We start from the raw sequence: 17,736 nt of genomic DNA on the forward strand, positions 1-17,736 counted from the left end.
CTGCGAGCGGGCCCCGGTCGTCCTCCTCACCTGGGGGAAAGCTACAATGACCGAGGTGCAGTACACCTCACCAAATTGTGCATGCAGCCTGCACGGAGGCTTACTGCTATGCTAGAAAGGGCTTGGCAGTGCCTCTTTCCCAAAATACTACACCCGTGTTCACATACACAAACACAAAGTGTTGGACCTTAGCGTGCATCTATATCCCAGCTGTAAAGTATCTCATACCTTCTCCAAGCTCCTTCTTGTAGTTAACTGCGTCAGCGACTCCACACATGCAGAAAATATCTTAAACTCCTCCACATAGTGTCTTGCTTTTATCGTATTTAAACAAAATTACCTATCAGAAGAAATACAGTTACTTTTTCACAGCCAGATTGATACCTAACCATTAAAAAAAAAATGCCAGGGGACTTTAAAAAACCTAGCAACTGCTTAAAAGTTGTAGTATTGGCAAATTAAATTGGCACATTTTGACACTATTGTTAATTTATCATTTTAGGGAACACATTGTGTTAAACATCTGTGAAGTGTTTAGGCAAATCCCACTGCAAACTATCAAAAGTAACCTGCGTGTAAAGGCTTCAAACTAATTACTATGATAACTTGCTGTTAGTTTGGATTTAAATTCTGTTTTCCCCCTTCTGGTGGATAGATACTTTTTGGTTCGTGGTAACACCACCTATTCTCCTGTTACAATGTAGTTCAGTCACTCTGCATTGCACAGCCGCATGTTTAAACGCCCAATGCCAAAATGCTACCGTATTCTCCAAATGAAGACTTGAAAAATGAGAGTATGAAAAAATATGTTTTAAAGAATTAAAAAGTGAATTAAACAAATTTATTATTTAGACAACTGCTATCAAAATCCCTTCCTTTGTTTTTAATACATTGTAACACTTTATTTCTTTCCCTTCTATGAATAGTTTCTATTCATCACTGTTTTTCTATCCTGTTCTGGAGGAATCTAACATTTGTAGCAAAAACAAATAAGCCTGGAGGCCATGTCTGTTCCCTTCTTTGCTATGTCCTTCATATATGGCTCTGGAATAACTCCGGGCTACCACGACTTAAGGTGTATAGAATATGCATGATTTCCAAAACTATCCATTCTTGGAGAGTTTCGTTAGACAAAACACTTAACTTGCAATCAAGCTCCTTCCCCCTGTTCTTCCTCTCAAAGTAATGAAGTTGGTCCCGAATGGGATCTAAACTTGTCCTTCTCTAAGAGAGACGTTTGCTCAGGTGACCTCTAGGGGTCCCCTCCGACCTGCGTTTTACTGTTATATTGCTATAGTTTAAAAATATTAACAATAGCAGTCTCAATGACTGCTAAATTATATCCTAGAGAAGTTTCATGTCCTAAACGCATTTTTCTCACAAAGCTCCAATTAACGCTTGTGCTTCACAGCCCATGATGACAGTTCTTCTAGCACACAAGTTGTCTGTGAACCCGAAGAGACAGACACTGTTAGAATGCAACAGTATTAGTATTGTTAATGCTGCACTAGCATTGACCTTCAGGCTCTTGTTTTCATTATCATGATTATTTAGTGAAATTTCAATCTAGAAAATTAAAACCAACTGAAAAACCAGTAGGAAAATCACCAAGACTAATCTGTAACATTTATAAAATCAAGTAGCACTGCAGATGAATCAACAATGTCTGCTGGATATTAAATTATAACCTTCTGAAGGTGACAGCTTTGTAAGAAGCTGTGGTAATCAGTGACAAATACATAGCAGCCAGATACTAGCATATTCAGAGAATCTTGCTAGGTAAAAAGCACTATTTACACTGAACCCATTTTTTCATTGTATGGGGGCGGGGGGGGGGGGGGGGTCATAGGGAGGGTAGGGAGGAGGAAGGGGTGGGTGTTGCTGTTTATATATCCATTAGCCTAGATAAAAGCTTTGGCCCAGGCAGCTCAGACACATTTTTCCTACATTAGTTTAGTAATCCAGTCAGCTTCTATGTGTTTTCAGGAACTAGACATTGCAATGATCTTAGCTTTGTGTGATACTATTTTCAGGCTTGGGCCAAAAGCAAAACAGCTCTCACAGACTTAAAGAAAAGTGCAAGCTTGACATTTTTAAGGTCAGATAGCTCAAGACCCATAAGGGCTGGAAATGAATGCTTTCTACTATCTGAAATCTTAGGATTACAGCTTTCACATCTCAAAATGCATTAATCACTAATTGTACTGGTCTGAGCATTACCTGTTGCTAGAAGGGAGTAGGCTGTTACTGGGGTGCTTGGTGGTACTGAAATAGGCGGGTTTCAGAAATCAAAATGTTTTCAAATTCTGGTACTGGATCAATAAACTAAAGAAAGCCAGTTTTATGAATAGTATCTTCCAGACTCAACCATCTTATCTTCTTTACTTGCTGCTTGGTCTGAAATATCTAAGTGAACAGCATGGAATCACGTCTATGGTTTTCAAGCATAAAAATCCAATTTTGTCAACTATTCTGACTTCCCATATAAAATTTCACTGTGCCTTCATCCAATCTGTCTGTAACTCCTTAGCAGCATAAGAAACACTTAGGTTCCACAGGCAGTGATTTTCCATGCCAGGGAATGATACCTTAATATAACTTCCAAGCACTCCTGCAATCTCCACGTGCACAAGGAGGATGCTCTTCTTTATCACTTAGAGAGGTGTAGTCTTTAAGGTAGTATTGGAAGAAATCAAACACTTTATTCTGTAAATGCTACTTCTGTCTTATCTTTGATTATATTTTATATTCACTGATTCAGAAAATAAAAAATGGAGATAAAAAGAAATATGATAATATCTTGAAAACTAGTTACTATATGTATCTACTAGACATAGGAAGTCTCAATTTCACTGACATAGCCAGACTCACAGAAGCCATAAAGTAGCTTTTATCCTTCACAAAGGATATCAGCCTTGAGGTTTCTAGACAAGCAGGTCCGTCTGCCCATTCTGCACAGTGATAAAGCAGGTGTCTCATGCTCTGTGTTACTTTCCTTTGGGGTGGTGAGCCCATATTTCCTTCTGTATACATTCAGTAGGTGTCTCATCCCCTAATTTGCCCTCCAAATGTAAAGAAAGATAAATTTTATATTTCTGCTTCTCTTATGGAAACGCCTAATCAGAGAGAAATGGAGACAGGCATCTTGCCTTCTCTCCCCTCAATGTCCAGACTCATCAACAGGTTGTACCAGTGCTACTTTCTGTTCCTGTGCAATCTGGCAGTTTAACCCGTAAGATGGTAAGTTTGCAGTGGTTAGTTCTGCTAGCAGGGATAGTAAAGAACTGACACTTTCCCAGTTCATTTTCATACTCCTAATTATGACTCAGTGCAGCCAGCTTTGACTTGCTGTGTATCAATAAGCATTTAAGTCTGCATCCCTATTTTTAATCTAGTGGATACACTTAATTAATGCAAGTATGTTCTCTTCATCAGTTGAAGACCAACTGCTGACCAAAACAACCCAAAGTCCTTCTAGACAGAAGGGGATTTCATGTTGTTCCCTCTCCATCCTCATTACAGTCACTTAGAAACTGCTTCTCAGCTCTGCCACCCTTTCCTCTAATTACTCAGTTCAAGTAGTACTTGCAGTTTTCCCTTTGTTTTTGTTGCACTATCTTACAGGGAAAACTGCAACTACTGCTCAAATCTCATGAACAGATGGAAAGTGAATTTTAATTTCTGTATTAATTCAATTCAAGCACTACCCAACTGAACAGTCTGTGTTTCACGGGACTGTAGGCCCTAATAACATTATTCATTTGAGGACTTTTTGAAAGCTTTTACTTTTCCAGTCAAAGTGAAAAGGCTTCAGAAAATAAAGAGTAAAGCTAGCTGTCATGGGATTAAAACAAACAAACAAACACCCAAAAAAAACACAAACAAAAAAAAACTACACTGAAGCAAGGTTTTCAGTCTTCTTGGAAACAAACCTGTTTGTGCAAGGCTATGTATAGGCACAGAGTCTCTGCTCACTTATAGGTATCTGATCAAGGACCTTTCAATACCAAAGGGCATAACAAGTAAAGGGGGAGCAACAAACCCAGCAAAGAGAGACACAAACCCAACAGATGAACTAACAGAGGCAAAGACAAGGAAAAAACCTAAATGACAGGTTATTAAAAAACCACAGGTAAACTGGAAATGTTGCAACTGATGAGGATGCAAACCTAACGGTCTGGGGTGTCCAAGGCAATTGGTGTACCTGTGCAGACACGTGAAGGATTAGCAGGAGTGGGGATGGGGAAGTAGTGGACAGTGGTAGACAGCAAGGGGTACAAAAGGGACCAGTTACTCATAAAACTCAGCCAGACAGCACCTTGTAAAGACAGCAATTATGCACAGAGAGATCTTTCTTCCTTGTTTCCTAAGAGAAAGCCATATTGTCCTTCAGTAGCAAAGACACCCCAGTGAGGAAAGAAATTAAGATCAACAGATTATCGGTGGCTACTAAATTTTCATGGCTTCACCAGCTTGTTTGAACTGTTGAGAAATCTCACTGGCTTAAAGCAGTCAAGACCCATACAGCTAAAGATGTATACCCAGACATGCTAACACTGAAGAACTCAGATATCATTTAGTTTTCCTTTGCTTCATGCCTGCATGTATTAAAAGATGTAGGTTTTTAGTTTTAGAGTGGATAATGATAATGCCAAGACTAATTTTTCTCTTCCTATCTTCTGTTTGACTCCACTTGGTAATCATTGCCATTACTAAAGTAATCACTAAGTGCAACTTCCATTATGTCACTCTATCACTTTCCGCAATCAGACAGAGGTGTGAGGCAGATTAATACTTCTGTTTAAACAAAAGAACTTATATGGTGAAAGAAAGCAAGACCATTAAAACTTCAAAATTCCACAGCTAAAATATCCTTCTTATCCTCGTCTTTTGAGCTATAGGACAATAGCAAGGGGCACTTCAGCATAAAAAAAAGCCCCCAGAAAACAAAAAAAAAACCAAAAAAAAAAAACAAAACAAAAAAAAACCAAAACAAAACAAAACCACCAAAAAAAAAAAAAAAAAAGAAACAAAAAACACCAAAACCAAAAAACCCTAGAGGGTATGCCAGGGTTGAGAATATATTCAAGATCAAAAAAAAACCAACCTGCCTCATATTAAATAAAAAATTTCTCACTTCCCTTGTGAACACTCCACTTCAGAATCTGAAAAACACTTGTCCTTTGTATTGGTTTTGCATGACCTGGTTTTTGATAGTGGAAGGCACACAAAGATGGCTCCCATGAAAAGCAGCTGGAAGTTCCACCATGTCCATCAGTGCCAATCCCAGATGGCTCTGACAATGGACATACTGCTGGGCAAAACTGGGCCAATGAGAGAGACTGGTAATGCCTCTGTGATGACATATTTAAGAAGAAAATCAAACCAAGTGCATGTCCTGGTTTGTAAGATAAGCTTGTATTCTATTTGCCATCTGTTGGAGGTTGGGCAGGTTTGTTATCTCTTCCAACAGCGATGGTTTGCTCCAAAGAGGTAATGGTTTGTTAATGGGCCATTGACTGACTCAATGCAGTGCTGGTAACACAACACCATCCCATTGTGAGATCCTCCACCCAGAGGGGGAAGCCAAGCACTCTTTTATTGTATAAAGTGGTACCTTTTGGGAGACAGAGTAGCTCTCTTTTTGCGGGATTCCCAGAGAAGCAGCTCCTTCGGCAGGATTCCCAGAGAAGTGGCCCCTTCGCTGGATTCCCAGAGAGACAGCTCTTTTTTTTTTCTCTGCTGGATTCCCAGAGGAAGACTGGCCCAACTGCCACCAGATCTTCAGAGAAAACTATACCCTTCTAAAGATCACCACTTCAGCTGCAATTCATCAGCCACTGCAAGAGGAGCAGCTGTCATTTCAACTGGACTGCTACCAACACCCCGACTCCTCAGGGTGTCAGGTTGTGGACTTTATCACTAGTTTTGTTTGTACCAATTGCATTTGCCTGTTTAAATTGTTATTTAGTTTCTCCTAGTAAAGAATTGTTACTCCCATTCCCATATCTTGGCCTGAGAGCCTTTTAATTTAAAAATCCTGGTAATTCAGAGGGAGGGGGTTTACCTTCTCCATTGCACAGGAGGCTTTTGCCCTCCTTCACAGACTCCTGTCTTGTCAAACCGAGACAGTGCACAAAGTTTTACTTCTAGTCAGAGAAGAGGAGGAGTGAGAACATGTGAGGGAAACAACATGGAGACACCAAGGTTAGTGTAGGAGGGGCAGCAGATGCTCCAGAGCTGAGATTCCTCTGCAGGCTGTGGTGAGACCATGGTGAAGCAGCTGTGCCCCTGCAACTCCTAGGGATCCATGGGGGATGCAGAGATCCACCCACAGCTCATGGGGATCGACGCCTGCAGCCTCTCCACTGCCCAGCTGTAGCAGAGAAAAGTGGCAAGACACTCTCATGGGTGCCTGGCCTTGGGCCAGTGTCTAATCACAACACCCTCCAAATGCTGTCATCTTCCCCCAGGAACTGCTTTCCCATCTTCTCAGACATAGCTCATCGATGTAATAGCAAAACTCAGACAAAACCAAAAAGAACTGTTTCTATTGTGCTTTTTTCCATACTGTGCCACACAAATTTATGCACTCTCTACTGATACTTGACATAACACTTCCACTTTTCTTTTTTTATCTCTTTACTAGACACTGAACAAAAGTAGTTCTCCAAGTGCTTCAAATGTTTGGTTACAGAGGAAGTGGTGAATCCATGGTTTGACTTCAGAGATGTAGAAGCCCAAGAAGACTACCGAGTTAACAGCCAGATACTTCACATTTCTGGAAAAGCAGATACCAGCTTCTGGTGTCCAGCAAAGAAGTTCTAAAGGAGTAGTCCTAAAGGGGGATTAGTAGCTCTGGAAGATCTAGACTTACTGGAACTAGAAAACAATAGAAGGCTTGAAGTCCTGTGTCAGAGAACAAATAATTATTACAACGTGCAAGCAGAAGAGAATGACCATGCAGACATATTTTTAACCTCTTTCCCTGCATATCTGAACAAAATGACAAGACAATCCTAGGAACCCTTAAGTAAATTTGAGAAATATTGGACCTATGATTCCAGTCACACTTTACAATATACATGGAATACAAAACCCTCGAATTTTAAATTCTTTTCATATGCCATTACATTGAAATATCCCAGTGTCACTGCTTAATAAAAACCCAATCCCAACTACATGCTCTGATAGTTCAATGTTATTTTATATTGATATTTAGTAACTAAATACATTATTAAAATGAACCTTGGAATTATTTGGATTACAGCCAGAATGAAAGCTCCTTATAGAACTACTGATTGCCTTGAAATACAAGGACTAGAAGCAAATTTACTGCAGCATTCACTCAAGTCTATGAAAAAGATCTAAACATCTATTTTGCTAAAAAACTAACAACTTTTCATAAATGAAATCATAGAACTATACACAAAGTAGAATACTATTTGAATAGTTTAACTGCAGATCAACACTATGGATCCAGCTATTAATGTATTTGTATGTGAATAATTATAAAGTTTATAAAAATAATGGCATATCTCAAGTATCTTTTCATCCAGTTCAGATTGGGGTCAGATTAGGGAGGGTTGTTCTTCAGGTAGTCTTATAAAATTTATAGAACACAATTTATGTTCTAAAGGCAGTCAACTGGAATCAAAATACCATGTATAGTAGTACTTCTATATTACATCTACCTTTAATATGAATCAAAGGAGGTGTATTTTATTAACACAAGAGATCAATTACCTGCTTTTAAATATCTGTGAAATGCTTTCCCTTCAATTGTAACAGCATAAGAATTTATATAACCTAGAAAGACTGGCACAAGCTCTTTTGGTTGCTTCCAGATATTAAAAAAAGCAAGCACATTATAGAACAGCACACTGAAATTTTAAAAGTTAAAGAAGAATAAGCAGCAACCAGCTGTCCAAGTTCTGCAATTCTAAACAGTATAGCCAGCTGTCTTGTCGCCAGAAAATAAGTACCTTGTAAAGAACTAACTCCTGTTCATCTCTATCCTTTTAGAAATTAAGCTTGAACAAAGACATAGGAAAGCTTCTGAAAAAGGCCTAAGTGTCAGTGTTTAAAATAAGCAAAAAGAAGTCTTCTTATCCTCACCTAATTCACAAGAGAAGATGAAGCTCCTGTCAAAAGTAGAGTATCACCCAAGACATTACCAGTAATTTTCTCTGTTGCACAGTGAATGAAAATGGAGTTCAGTGTTGTCAGAAAACAAAGTATTTTTAGCAGATGAAAAGTTTATTTATAAACTGCCAACATTTAACAAAAACAATATTACACTATTTTCCATTTTCTACAGAAATACAATAACTTACAGCAGTGCTTAGTCCATTTTGTCACTAATACATATAAAAACAAGTCTGCTGATAAATAAGTGAAAAAAATCTGTTTACCAACCACCACCACAAAAATTATACCTGTAAATTTTGGAAGACATCTGCATAGGATAGTTAGAACTGTAAGGGTGCTCTTTTTTATTTTGTAGGTCATTATGTACTACTAGGATATGCAAAAATTTAATTAACATGCAATACAAAATATTTGAGATAAACAAGGTAAAACTCAGTGTGCACAACTGGAAAACAGTGCCACGATGCCCTTCTGTGTTTCTAAATAGACATCAGGAAAATGCATGCTTTATATGGTGGAATTTCAAATACCCTTCACAGCAAAACCAGATGTATAGCCATGAAAATCTATACTTGGCCAGGTTTCAATGAAGAAGGACTAAAGGCATGGTCGAAGTCATCTAGTACTAGATGACAACAAATAATTGCAGAACCTCTCAAATCAACATATATAGATGCATTTTACAAAGTAGATTAGCCGTTAGGTAGTGATAAGCATTTGTGGAGATGGAACAATGATAGATGTACAGTTTATTGTTGACCATAAATGCAGACAAACACACCTGGAGAACAGCAACACTCAGACTTTTTATTAAGACATTCCTGTTCAATATTGCATCAGTTACCACACAGCACTTAAAACCTCATCAGTCATCCCTAAATATCCTGCACAAACCTCGAGCATTGGTATCTATTTGCTATTGATATGCAATACTTCCAAAAGTAGTGTTATCCAGGTTTGCATACAGGCATATTGTATGAAACTGCCACTAGAAAAGTTGAAAAATTATGAAAGCAGGGGAGAGAATGGGGAGTTTTGAGCTGGGGCAGAAGGTGGAGGAAAGAGGAAGAGAGAAGAGGAGAGAATAGAGGGAGGGGAAAACAGGGAAAAAGGAAGCTTCCTTAGCTACTGATACCCTGTAGTACCCTTAGTTTTTCTCTAGCTGCCCTTTTAAACCTCTAACATTCCATAACCTTAATGTCTCCTTTTCCACAGTGCTAAGGACTATACCGTATACTAACTGTTTTTTGTTTTTTTGGTTTTTTTTTTAAACTGAAGCCATAAACACAACCATTTGTGAAAGACAAACAAGTCCCTTACAATTTATCACACTAAATGTCTCATGGCTATCAGGTGGAAGCTGATAACTCTCTCCACAGCATGGCCTGATCTCAATGAAGTTGGTGGGGATTTTGAAACTCATTTCAATAGATGTAAAGCATTCAGATCACAAACAAATAACCAGATCCTGCAAATTACTTCTATACAAGGACCCTAGTGGGTTTATTACTTGCTCCTGACTGAACTAATGAACACCCAAATTAAGTAAGTCAAGATTGCTCATATTGACGGTGGTCTTCCTTACATATTCTTTCTACCTAGCAGCTAGTAAGAGAAAATGAAAAAAAGAAAACAAAGTACATGAGAGAAGCTTTTTTAATCTTTGCATTTAGGATAATAAACAAACTTTCAGTGACACCCTGTGATTTCAGATGCTCATTTTTCTAATACTTGTAATGAATCACATTGTCTAAGAGGAAACAGGAAAGGTGCTAGCATTTTCAGTAAAATTGCTTCCTATATGGAAAGCTCTCAGATCCAATAATTCAAAATCAGAAGATACTCAAAATTAAGAGTAATTCTGAGAATATTTTATATGATTTATTTTTACAAAAAGAACGTGAGAAAAATACTGAAAATAGAGTACCAAAAAGACTACTTGTTGTTTGTTTCTAAACACCAATTTAAGTCACTAGTTATACTTTTCTCAGTCTCCTGTGATGCTAAAGCACTCATCCAAAACATGGCTGTCCATTTCTTTTCCAGAGGACTTGTGAAAAGTATTCCCTGGGTATTGACTGAGCACCCCCAAATTTTCCCAGCTTGCAAGACCTTACAAACTCTTTCAGTCTCAAATACTCTCTACAAGCACTTGGTGTAAACACCACCACTAATGATTTGGTTGGTGTGTGCAGGCATTTGCCTAAGTATAATGACAATCAGGCAGATTAAGACAGAGAGGAGAAGCAACAGATGTCGCTGCTTTTAGCAGACAACCTGGCACTGACCCTGCTAGACTCAGACTCCAGACAGGTCATCCATACAGAGTGTGTCAGGAGATAGCCAAATGTGGATGATTTTTGCAGAGTTCACAGGACATAATTACAGTTCCACCATCCATCCACTCACACATATATGCAGACTTATTGTGGGAAAATAAATATAGATAATTTATTCACAGATAAATTCTCTACTGATTACTAAAAAAAAAAAAAAAAAAAAAAAAGAAGACAATAATCCCCATCTGACAGGAATGAATCCTATGACAAAGTAAGACCAGTGAAAAACAAACTTAATGCTTTACATTCACTATCCTGTAGAACACTGGTCATTTAGCAGATTACTTTTTAGAGTCTTACTGTCCTGTCATATTTTTAGTCTTTGTGCTACAAAAATCTATGAATTATCTAATTCATCTTGAAAATCTACATAAAATTTACAATGGTCACAACTGTGCATCTGAGAAATTTTCATAGAAAAAATATTGAAAAATATTATGTTCAAAACTAGTTGTATATCCCCCTAATAAGAAAGCTATGAGAATTAAACATTTTTGCACAAATCTTGATAAAATAAACATTTCCCTACATAGAATAATACTTTAATGAACACAGTGATGTTACAAAATTAGAGATTATTGGCTCACTTGAACACTGTAGTGCTGTCACTACCTTGGATCTTAATGCTACTTCAAATCATTTAAGACATCTATTATTTTGATTATATGAAAATAATGAAATTATATGAAGTTAAGTGTGTTCCCAAGTACACCTTTCAGTTTTAAATGTAGCTACTTCAAAAAAGAAAAACTTGTACAAAAGGGAATGAACACAGTAGGTACATTTTGCTTTCTAAAAACAAATTCTAGTACCTTGTATCATTCATGTGATTTTTTTTTAACAGCAGATTAAATAAAAACACATTCCTTTTATCTACTCATTACATGCAGCCTTTCAGCAAATCTTACCATATTAATGATGTACCAATTTCATAACTTTATTCACAATGAACAGACAGGTGTATCTCATCCAAGAAAAGCTCTTTGTTTAACCATAATTATATTCCATTCAGAAAATGTCTAGTCAAGAAAATATGCACCTCATTGTGGACTCTCCCCACCTCTGTCTATACAGTAGGATGTACAGCAGGTTCCAGATGGCGCAGAAAAAGACATTTAACAAACCAGACTTCAGTTAAGAGTTCTGTTTTCCAGAATAACTCTGTTGCGTATAAGCATTTGACAGCCATCAAAAAAAATTTAGCATTCAGAATCCTAACAAAAGGTTTTTAACTATTGAATCTCAGACTTACAGTGCATCAACGCAGATGCTGTAAAAACCTTCCCCATCATTACAACATAATTTGCAATGCTAACTACTTTACTGAATACTACGAGGAAACTCAGAGAATAAAACCAACAACTGTCAGGAGCTTCCTGCAAGACTGCAACAGCAATTCAACAGAATAACAGTATGAAGCAGATGAGATAGTGAGGTCTACTGTACATTGCTGGCTACAATGTTCACATGTGGGTAGATTATAAAATACTATGCTAGACAAAAAAAAAGTAATCAAAAGCCAGTTACATTATTATCTTTTTTTCCTTTTTAATCAATAAGTATAAACTTTAAAAATGCACCCTAATTCACTATAATAGACTATGCCCTGAGAAGGAACATTATATACTAAGTAAAAGCCACTAGGAAGTATCAGGTCTGCAGTTCAAAAGTGTAATATATGGAATTCCCTGGAAGCATATTTCCTCCATTATTTAGCAACAGAGTTATTTCTTCAGAGGAAAAGACAAATGAAAATGTATGCTAGTTCTAGTTTTTCTAACTACAATTTTTTTTCCCATTCTCCTTCAAATTCTCCCTAGAAAACTTGATAGATTAGTTGATAAAGCCCTCGCTTTTCACATCTGAAAGAGGATCTAGGCTTAGCATGAGGTTCTGAAATAACTGAGCCTGATGAATTCCACTTATGGCCATCAAAGTACTTTTTGGGAGGTAGTGAGAGTTATTCAAACACAAAATTAGGCCACCTCACCAATGCTTTGCTACATTCTTCTTAGCTGGTTGGAAGAAGAGAGAAGGGGCAGAGAAGGAAGATACCTCTGAGTACACAGGGAAAATTATCATAGACAGGGACACTGAATTTCCTTAGAAACTAACTTGAACATTAAGTACATTTGAGAATTGAGTTACACCCTATTCATTGTACCTGACACTGATAAAATAGTAAGATATAGTTACACATATCTCTCATCACCCAATGAGTGCAAAGATGCATTTTGAAGTGACATCTATGTTTCAGTGTCAGTTTGTTGTTTTTTCCAAAATTGCTCTACGAGATACAATTCAGCAGTTGTGGGCTTTTCTCCCCATTTTCTAAGTGCAATGGTTCACCTCTTACTGGATTTAAAAAAAAAAAAACAAAAACAAAAACAAAAACACAAAAAAAAACCCAAAAAGCATTCTTCCCTTACAAAAGACAAAACAAAACTAAGTAAACAACTTCTCCAAAAATTTAATAATCAAATCTCTAAAAACTCACAATTTAAATTATCCTCTGGTACTCACATTTTGCTCAGTGTATTATGTGTCCTTGAAAAAAGTATGCTTTTCGAGTCTGGTTATGCAGACAAACCTTTCCAAAACCCTTTCTTTCTGTTCATCAATATTACACAGTACTGTTTAAAAAATTCATTAACTATCTACTTAGGAAAAAAAAAATCACTCCCATCCATAAAGTCTAGCTACACATTCTAACTAAGCAGCACTAGAATAAAACTGGAAATGCCAGAAACTTTCATTATAAGACAAAAAGCTAAGCTTTCTCACTATATTATCACTTTGCTTATTTGTTTTAAAGCAAATTACATACAAGGTAATTCATCAAATAGTATAAACTGACAAGCTACTTTATCCCCTATTTAAATGACACATGGATTTTGTTGTATAAAGAATATGTAAGCAGTCAATAAAACACAAATATGCAGACATGAGTACATTAAGAATATTAATCAAAGCAGCTATAACAATGCATTCCAATGACTTCATACAAGTTATTGTAGCTGTCTTTAATGCTTCATGTTTCTCCAATAGCTGTAACACACAAGACAAACAATGTCAGTGAAATAACAGTAACTGTATTTAGCAGCTGAGAATTTACCACTTTAAAATGTGGTTCCTTCTATACCAAATTCTGTAGTTTTAAATTACATTTGTTCCTCAAAACCCTTTGTTTCTAGTACAAATTTCTACAAAGACTAATCCAGTCAACAAAATGAATAAATTCAAATGATACATACTACAAAATTAGGAAAGAAGCTGAATTTTACATTAAGATGTTTAAAGATGTACAATTTGATTTTATAATTGAAGAAACTTCAGAGAGTGAGAACCTTGAATTCTGCAGCTTCTGCTGCACATTTTCTCTGCAGGAATGTTCACTGACTAATTTATTAGTCTTTGATCTCTGAAACACAAAACAGCTGAAATGCCTTATGTAAAGTAGCTGCGCTCAGGACGTTAGCTACCAGTGGCCTAAAGCCACTTTTTCTTTCAAGCAGTGCCCAAATGGTACCCTGCAGTAACACCAAGTGGTTAGACAGGTATGCTGCAAAGATCATAGTTTCAGAACTTCACATCGGTTTTGAACTTAATACAGTATATTAGAAGTACCTCTTCAATCAATTCATGCATGAGGCTTCAGGACATTGACACTTCAAAGCAATTTAGATATTATTTTCCTTTTTAATATAATTTATATAGTTACTGCTAAAAACTTAAAGCTCAAATTTAACAACTTACTGTTTGCATTTCCTTCAAACAGAAATAAATTACTTGTTTCAATTTCACTGTTTTGTTTTCAGGTCTGCAAACATTTCTAAATGTAACTATTCTAGCAGGATTTAAAAAAAAAAGTGTGGGGGAATATTTCCATGAGGTGCAGACTTCAAAAACCCACACTTATGAGTTACACTACAGCCATCAGTGTTTTACAAAACCAGTAAGAATATCAGCACCATCTCTAATCAGAGTTCTCAGAACATATTCCAAGTACTAAAATTCAATGCAACTCTATTCAGTTATATAGGACAAAATCTTGTCATCCTGCAAGAATGCATCACTTGTGCTGACTTGAATAGCAACTCTACACATGTATATGAGGGCACCTGCTTAAATGTTAATGATGCCAAGTTCAAAAACACAGAACTTCCACAGTATAGCTCTGAGAATGCCAACTAAGATTCCAGATTATAGTGTGGAAGAAGTTTCAAGTCAGATTCTAATAATAATAGTATTTCCTTTTGAAAGCCTCGGTCTTTCCAGCGCAAGAAGAGAGAATCTCTTCCCTTCCACAGGTCAAGAAACGTTTCCTATCATGCTCCCACTTCTGAGATTGCTCCTAGCACTAATATTTTTCTCATAAACAGATAAATTTTGCCAAGGTAAACAGAACACACAAATAACATTACTAAGTAATTTAAGACTAAGAACCTGACCTTTAGTACACTGCCCCCTTGACTTCACACTTTTCAGGTTCATATGAGTCATTAATGAGATACTGTTAATCAAGCCAACCCAGGCTACTACATGTACTTTAATGCATCATCTGTGTCCACTAAACATCAGGTCTCTTGGGATGTGTAAAAGTTCTCGCTCAAGTTAAGATTTTAAGTTCAGAATCCTGTTGGTACTTGAACCCACCCATTTGTCAGTGATCACTGAGGCTACATCTTATGACAAAATCGTACTCTCAAGCCAATTTCACAGCTCCTTTAGACAACAATTATGTTCTTCTGCAACTAAAACCATCAGCCAAAACACCACAGCACCTCATAGCACCTCAAAGCTAATGACCATGTAAGACATATACCTACATATACAATAAGATACCTATGGAGAGGCAGGTGCCCTCTGAAACAAAGCTTTGACATGGAGATGCTCAAGCCTAGAATAGTCTTATCTATGTACTGTAAACAGAACAGTGTGCTTTTAGAAATGTCATTTTTAGCTACTTTGTGCCTGAAATGAATAATGAACATACTCTCAAAGACTTGCAGGTGGTCTGTTTTCATTTTGAAATGCAAGAGTAAACTCCATTAATCTAACTACTTAGAAGTGTAGGAACTTCATATTTTGAGTGCTTTTTTGATTCAAAGTGATACCTTTTGAGCAGGCTACCTGTGTTTTTTCCTCCCTCATTGTTTCTCTCTCTGCCCAACAGAAACAGTATCTTTAAACTTATGGTCAAGAGGTATTTGGGGCAGAAGATAAATAAAGAAATTATGTCAAGGACACTAACTTGAAAATCTAATCCCCCTCAGAAAACAGTTTGCTTTTAAAAGAGGTGATGTCACTATATAGACTTCTACTGTAGAACCTTTTCCTTGGATCTGTGTACCAGCACAATTCTACTAATGTAAAAAAATCCCTTTTACAGACAAATTCTAAGGAAATGACAAAATACACCATTCATAATTGATTTCAAATTCCCTTAAAATTTACAGTTATGTAAACAGAGATGTACGGTTGGAGTAGAGCTCTTCTTTAAGAATAAAATTGGAAAAAAAAAAATCCACACCAACAAAGACTGAAGCTCTTAAAAAAAAAAAAAAAAACCAGAAGGGAAGGGTTAGCTTCCTCCTTGCTGTCACTGTTTTTATTAACTGTATAGTCTCAATCATCAGTTGGAAGAGCTACTTTTTACTCCATCCAATATTGGACTTGTAGGGTCTTGATGAAGTACAAGTTAACAATGTGTGATTTGGCAGGGTGAGAATCCGTAGTGTAAAAAAGATATTCAGAAATGCGTATCAAGTGTGATTAAATCTCCATTGTTGAGATAAAATAAACAAATAAACACCAAGAGATGAAAGTAGCCTGTTTTAAGAGAACAATTCACAAATACAGCCAAATATAGCTCTGACTGTGGGCGAACATGTGGTTGAACTCTTTTCTGCCACATTTTGCTGTATTTGCTTATCAAGATTTCAACCTTATAGAACTTCCTATTAAGCTAACATGACAATTAATAAGCAAACAAAAACCAAAACAGTAAAAGGTATCACAGTTCCAAAACTGTTACTGAAGCCCTCAGAAACACTGTATTATGGTGCTCTACCAAAGACTGCTATAAAAAAAAAATAGCACTCATCAAATATAGTCTGGATCCAATAAGGTATTAGCATGATGCCATGGAGGAACAAACTGGGAACAAGTTTAGCTGATACTGATAGATTCTCCCATTTTTTCAGAAACTCTGTTTCACAAGCATTTCAAACTTTTTTCTTTTACCTCTTTTTTTTTTATAGTCAAATGATTCAGAGACCAACTCAATGCAGAAGTTAAAAAAAAAAGATGATTACATGGTAGGAAGCTCGTAAGAGTGATTTCTTTGAGAGATTAAGTAACAAAATCATTTGCTTAATAAAAATGTATGCCAGTTCTTTAATAAAGTGACAGATGTCTACTCTGAAATTTAGCTTTAGGACTGACCATCAAAAGAGAGAGAAACACAGAGTTAGCTAACACTTTCAACCAAGACATGCATTTGCGTCTGAAAAGTGAATATTGCACTAAGAGAAGAACCCTGAAAGCTTTCAACATTTCCTTCACTGACCTAAAAAAGTAACTAGCCATTTTCTATAAGCAGTAGCAAACCTGGCTTGGTCCACATCCCTACAAGTTGATAATACTTTATCAACAAACCGATATTCCATTTCTGGACCAAGAGAGTCCTGCACAGGAGCACGCTTCAGGCGTTTTGTTTCTTGGGTATAACCTTGTTTGCTGCTGGATTCATTCAAACCATCAACATCCATAGCTTGTGCCATGTGACTTGTTGCAGGACTGTGGTGGGAATTACTCAGACTTTCATCACTGCTGTCCACAGATGATACCGCTGTACTCATGAGAGGAAGTTTGTTGCTTAAGTGCCGCTGAAGGTAGAATACACACCTTCTTCAAAAAAAAAGAAAAGAAAAAAAAAATAAAGTCATGCACTGAAAATAACTTGCTGTTGCTGCTGAAGTGTTTCAATCCATTTATCATCCCACCAGATTTCCCTCACAGACACAAAATCTGCTGTCTCTGGGCACAGTACTAGAAAGTGCTCCATATCACCTTGGCAAATCTCCTGCTACCTAGTCAGGAACCTGCACCCAGCTAGTAAAGCAAACATTTTCTGCACCCAATCTTCTGTCGACATTTTGTTCATTTTTTGTTGTTTCAATATTTAAAGTATAAGGAGGCTTATTACTAGCATCTTGTGTCTCTTGCACAAATTATAGAGACA

General features: G+C 36.8%; 1 protein-coding gene across 2 annotated transcripts in view; it reads right to left on the reverse strand.

Annotated features, from left to right (window-relative positions):
• Positions 1-8,222: 8,222 nt before the first annotated feature.
• Positions 8,223-17,736, reverse strand: part of PTAR1 (protein prenyltransferase alpha subunit repeat containing 1) — a 35,336-nt gene continuing 25,822 nt past the window's right edge. The window contains exon 7 of one of the 2 annotated variants that reach the window (XM_021549790.4): positions 8,223-17,399. In XM_021549790.4, the coding sequence (XP_021405465.1) occupies positions 17,054-17,399 (346 nt within the window). In that variant the 3' untranslated portion in view covers positions 8,223-17,053. Of the gene's footprint in view, positions 17,403-17,736 lie in introns of both variants that reach the window. The other variant, XM_021549789.4, reaches the window with a different exon arrangement.

This window comes from Lonchura striata, chromosome Z (genome assembly GCF_050655825.1).
Source record: "Lonchura striata isolate lonStrDom1 chromosome Z, ASM5065582v1, whole genome shotgun sequence".
In the NCBI taxonomy this organism is placed as follows: Eukaryota; Metazoa; Chordata; class Aves; order Passeriformes; family Estrildidae; genus Lonchura; species Lonchura striata.